Source organism: Chiloscyllium plagiosum, chromosome 3 (genome assembly GCF_004010195.1).
Source record: "Chiloscyllium plagiosum isolate BGI_BamShark_2017 chromosome 3, ASM401019v2, whole genome shotgun sequence".
Lineage (NCBI taxonomy): Eukaryota > Metazoa > Chordata > Chondrichthyes > Orectolobiformes > Hemiscylliidae > Chiloscyllium > Chiloscyllium plagiosum.
The window spans coordinates 119,583,362-119,589,281 of NC_057712.1; the positions used below are offsets into that span (position 1 = coordinate 119,583,362).

The 5,920-nt window shown below is 39.4% G+C and overlaps 1 protein-coding gene across 4 annotated transcripts in view; it reads right to left on the minus strand.

Moving 5' to 3' along the window:
• LOC122548484 (regulator of microtubule dynamics protein 2) overlaps positions 1-5,920 on the minus strand; it is a 225,766-nt gene that overhangs the window by 128,778 nt on the left and 91,068 nt on the right. For 3 of the 4 annotated variants that reach the window (XM_043687200.1, XM_043687202.1, XM_043687203.1), the window contains exon 4: positions 2,891-2,990. The exons of the other annotated variant lie outside the window; for it this stretch is intronic. In XM_043687200.1, coding sequence (XP_043543135.1) covers positions 2,891-2,990 — 100 coding nt within the window. The remainder of the gene's footprint in view (positions 1-2,890; positions 2,991-5,920) is intronic. 4 annotated transcript variants of the gene reach the window in all.

Sequence of the window (5,920 nt, forward strand, 5' to 3'; positions counted from 1 at the left end):
CAAGTCAATGGCACTGTATTCTAGATCTGATTTGATTGGTCAAATTACTAGGCTTTAAGCAAACCACACTTTATACTTACACCACAGTTATATCACACAAAAAAAACTGGCATAACTAACTTAACAAAATACTTAAAACAATATATTTAACCACTACTCATCAATGGTTCTAATATAGCAGCATCCCATATACACATCCCATAAAATCCTGTGGGCAAAGGCAAATTCAGCAAAACAGATGTCTCTCATTTACTATTTCCTCCAGTTCAGAAGAAGAAACACTGACAAAATGAATCTAGCAGTAGAGAGAGAGCACTGAAGCTTTTGTATCAGCAGAGAGAGAATTAAATCTAGCAGCTTCAACTCCAAAACCCCACCCTCACCAACTGAAAGCAAAACTAAAACCATGGATCTGGTGTGACCTGACTCCACCCACTCTTGCTTTGTTTGTCTCATTTTAAAAGAAAAACAAAGCTATTTATTTTGCTTTCCATGGAGCAAACACCTCATCACCAGCTTTACAACAGCCCTCTTCAAGAGGAACGGGACAGAATATCTTAAAGGCACATATAGTCACACAATGCCATTCCTAACCTGGTTTATGCTGGAACAGGGATTTGTTGTTCACTAATATAACATTGGCAAAGCAAAGCCACCACTTTTCTATCAAGTTGTCAGAGTAAAAGCGCTCCACCAAGACTCTCCATGTTTATAGCTCTCCCATCCACCTACATCTTCCTTGTTTAACAGATTCTTTTGCTCGCTGATATCTTTCCTGCAGCTTTCATTTGTCATCTATTCCTAAAGGTAATCCTAGCAGATGACCAATGTTTTATGTCATGGCACTGATGAAAAGAAGTACAGTTTAAAAAAAAAGCTGTCTCTTGTACAAAGTGAATTTCCAAGAGTGATAACATTCAGTAAAAAATTCCTAGAAGTCATACAGTTGACAGAAATAACAAACAAAAAGCCAATTCATAATTTCTAATCCAGAAGGTTGCTTCATGCTGGTTAGCACCACACTGGACTGAACAAGGTCTGTACATGGTGTTAAAATACTTCGTTAATCCAAAATGGAAGTGGATCCTGCACAAAGCATAAGTTATTCCTCCATATCCAGCCTTTAAAGTTCTTTAAACTTTTAAACACTTCTGTCAGGTATCCTCTTATTTTTGTCTTTCCAGAATAAACAAACCACAACTGTCTCAATACTTCCTTAGTTTCATACCTGCATATTATTGCACATGTAAATAATCTGAATTTGGCATCTCACGTGATAAATTTCCTATCACCATCCTCTAAGTATAGGGACCAAGAGGGCCACTCGGTCTTTAATGGTAGAGGAAAACTACTGACTATTGTAACTAGTAGAAGCTCTTGTATTGAAGTAGTGGTAGTGGCCATTTTGTAGTGCAGAATTTGAGTGTTGCTGATGAAGCTAAACACATTTTGTCAAAGCTTTTCATTTTATTCACTTCAGGGAAACTCACAATACCAATGCATTGGAATTGCAAACAGGACAGAAAATACTGATTGGCTCAGACAGATCAAGGGGACACCATGGAGAATGTACTAGGCAAGGAATTTACTGTAACCAATCAACCTGTGCTCAAAAAAAGTAAAAGCACTGTCCAATATTGGATATGTTTCCACGATTGGACAGCATTTGCTAAATAATTCTGAGCAAGTTAAGAAAATTGAGGATCAATTTAAGATTGTAAGCACATTGTGTGGCACACTTGTGTACATGAGAAGTTACATATTTTAATACACATAGGCCAATGAAGGCTGTGACAAGGTCCCACATGGAAGACTGGTAAAGATGATAAAAGGACATGGGATTCACAGTAACTTGGCAAGTTGGATCCAAAATCAGCTTAGTGGCAGGAGATAGATGGTAGAAGTCTGTATGGGTGGAGGCCGGTGTCCAGTGGTGTTCCACAGGGGTAAGTGCTGTGTCCCATACGGTTTGTGATATATAAAAATGATGTGGATGAGAACCTGGGGATTTGATCAGCAATTATGCGAATGACACAAAGACTGGCTGAGTCGTTGACAGTGAGGAAGGAGGTCTGAGTTAGAGGAAGATATAAACAGAGTGGTTAGATGCGCTGATGAAATTTAATGCTAGAATTAATAACAAGACAAAACGTACTCAGTGAATGGGAGGACTAGGAAGCACAGAGGAACAGGGAGATTTTTGGGCACTTGTCCACAAATCCCTGAATGTGGCAGGACATAATTAATTAGATAATTAAGAAAAAAAAACAAAAGATGCTTGCCTTTATCAGTCAAGACATAAATCATAAGTGCAGAGAGGCTGTGCTGAAGTTTAAGTTCTACAGAACTTTGATTAGGCCACAGCTGGAGTACTGCCTACAATTCTGGTCACCATACTATCAGAAGGATTTGACTGTGCTAGACGAGGTGCAGAAGAAATCTACTAGGATATATCCTGGATGGAAGATTTTAGTTATGAAGAGAGAGTGAATAAGCTTGGGTTGTTTACATTGAGGAGAGAAGATTGATGGAGACTTGATAAGATTATGAGGGGCATAGACAGGGTGGATAAAAGCAGCTGTTCCTTTACTTGAAGGATCAGTAACAAGAGAACACATTTATAAGGTGGAAGCCAAGAGGTATAGAGGGGATTTGAGGAAAAATTTCACCCAAAGGGTGGTAGAGATCTGGAATGCACTGCCTGGGAAGGTAATTGAGGTGGATAATCTCACACCCTTTAAAAATTACTTCAATGAGCACTTGCAATGTCACATTATTTAAGGCTATGAACTTAGTGTTGAGAAGAGAGGCTAGTGTAGATTTAGTGTAATTTTGGTGGCATAGACTCAGGCTGAAACTTTTTTTTCCCTGTACTGTATGATATTCTTACATGCACACATCTTGTGCCTGATTCAACTCAAAAACATTTGACAGCCATTTCTTGGTTTGTTCCTCAGGAAAATGCCTTGACCAGAGTAAAGTTGCCTGATCTGAAACATAAACAAAGCTTAGCAATTAGTTGTCAGATATCATCTCCCGGTTACATTCAATTTACTTTTTAAAAATTCATTCATGGAGTGGTGTGATTGCTGCCTGGATCAGCATTTAGTGCCCATTTCTTAAGAAGCTGGTGATGAGCTTCCCTTTTGAACCACTATAGTCTGCTTACTCAATGTACCCATAAAATGTTAAGGAGGAAGTTCCAGGATTTTGATCCAACAACACTGAAGGATTGGCAATATATTTCCAAATTGGAATATAGTGAGTGGCTTGGAAGGAATTTGAAGGTGGCATTCCCAAGAGTCTGCTGCCGTTGTCACTGTCCAGATGGTAGTGGTGTTATGGACCAAGCCAGACCCCCTCAAAACATTTCAAGAAGATAGCCCAGATCCTAATTTTTCTAGTGGTTTTAAGCAAGTATAAAATAGATATTCCAGGAGTGATGTAGCTGGCCCACCCACTCAGTTTTAAACAAACAGAATTTATCTACAGCCTACTGAATGAAACATGAATGAAACAGAACCAAATTTAGAAAATCTTAACTTCTCTGAAAACCCAATAGACTCTATCACAACTTAATGATGCTATTCCAAATACTTGCCACATCCCCATAAATACCACCTTTGCAAAAAAAGTAAAATCAAACACAGGTTCTTACAGGAGCGATGTTAGAGAGAGAGAGGAACAGCATGGAGCTGTATCTTTGCAGGTCCAAACTGCTTGCTAAAACCAAACCAAACCCTGAACTGGGAGAACTGGCCACACCCTCTTCATTGTACAAGTGTTTAAAAAAACACTTAAAAAGCTTTTTCAAGTAGATATTTCCAGACATATCGAAACCACTTCCTTTACGACCCCTTGTGAAAAAGAAACAAGGACAGAATAACCTTGTTAAAGGAGCAGCATCATCACACCTCCCTCTTACAAAAATAAAACATCAATATCCAAGACAGTTTCATTTAAAAACCCCTTAATTTTAAATTGTTAGTACATTACAACACACATACACATTACATTGGCTATAAACATGCACATCTCTCCACGCTTCAGGCTCTCTACCTTTATTCCTGATGAAGGCTTTTGCCCGAAACGCCAATTTCGCTGCTCATTGGATGCTGCCTGAATTGCTGTGCTCTTCCAGCACCACTGATCCAGAATATAAACATGCACTACTACATTCTATTTCAGTCCATGTACTCCTGCCACCGAACAGCTCCATTTATCATCCAAGTCTCAACAATGCATCAGCAATCATGTTTCCCTGTCCTTCAGCATTCACAATTTTCAGACTGAATAGCTGTGACAACAAGCTGCATCTAAATGATCTGGAATTTTTGTCCTTAAACTTTTCCACAAAATTCACAATGGGTTATGATCACTTTATAGGACCGTCTCAGATACATTACTGGTAACATGTTGAAATGTTGTAATACCAACACCATCTCAAAGTCTCCTTCTCAACTGTTGAATATTTCTGCTGATGAATGTTCAATTTCCTGGTGAAATACCTGGTTGATCTTTCTATCTTCTCATCATCATCCTATAAGAACACAGCACCGACACCTACAAGGCTTGCATCAATAACCACCTTGAATAGCTTTGCCTAGTTAGGTATGGCTAACACAGGGGTAGTGGTTAACAGCTTTCAGGCTGTCAAATGCCTTCTGACAGTCTGCTGTCCACTGAAACTTCTTGCTTTCTTTCGTAATTCAGTAAGTGGAACAGCCACACTGCTAACATCTGGTATGAATTTTCGATAAAATCCACTTAATCCCAGGAATCATAGCACTGCTTTTTTTCAAAAAAAAAATCAATGATATGGGAAACTCCCCATTTACCTTTGTTTTTTCATTCAGTGGGGCCCTTGGTCCACGTCCAATAACATGGCCCAGGAAGGTGACTTGAGCTTTGGCAAATTCACTTTAGCCAGGTTTATCACCAAGCCTGCCTTCCAAAGTCGATCGAACAATTCTGGTAAATTTTACAGATGTTCCTTCAATGCGTGATTAACAATCACCAGGTCATCAATATAACCTATACAATTGGATAATCCGGAAATGACCTTATTGGTTAGTTTCTGAAATGTGGCTGGAATTTTTCATACCAAATGGCATGATTTTAAATTGATAGAATCCATTTGGCATTATGAAAGCCAAAATTGTCTTCGCTATTTCAGACAATGATGCCTGCTAGTATCCTCTGAGCAAGTCCAACTTAGAAATATAAGTTGCTTGTCCCACCTTCTCAACACAGTCTTCCAAACGTAGAATTGAATATGCATTAGTCTTTGTAACTGCATTGATTTTGTGATAGTCCATACATAATCGTTGGGTATGTTTTAAAAAATTCTCAAGGTCAAGGACCAGGCTCGCAGGAAAGTAGTCTGACACAGAACAAACAGCCAAGAGGCGAGTCTGCTAGAATATAAGTGTTTTATTCCCCGCAGCGTCGCCACAACCAGGACTCGTACTTACAACGGGTCTGGTTTATACTCACTCTACGTGTTACCGGAACTGCGAGCCGTCAGTTCTCGTAGAGCGGTTGACAACAACCCACGCTCGGCGGTTAAACGCAACCCCGGAGCAGACTCTACCGAACTGGAGACTTCTCCAGCTGATATACCCTTTTCCAGATATAAACATTCATGTGAACAGCAGAGCAAGGCTAAAAAACACATTCCATTCTGGTTACATACAGATAAGAAGATTCACACGGGGAGGTGTGTAATAAGATTCACACGGGACTAAGCAACACCTCCATTCCGGTTAGATTCACACATGTATTGGGACATAATTTTTAACCGTTTCACCACATTCCACTGCTTGGCCCAATACATGTGTTACATTATGATTCACACATGTATTGGGACATAATTTTAACCCTTTCACCACATTCCACTGCTTGGCACAATACATGTGTT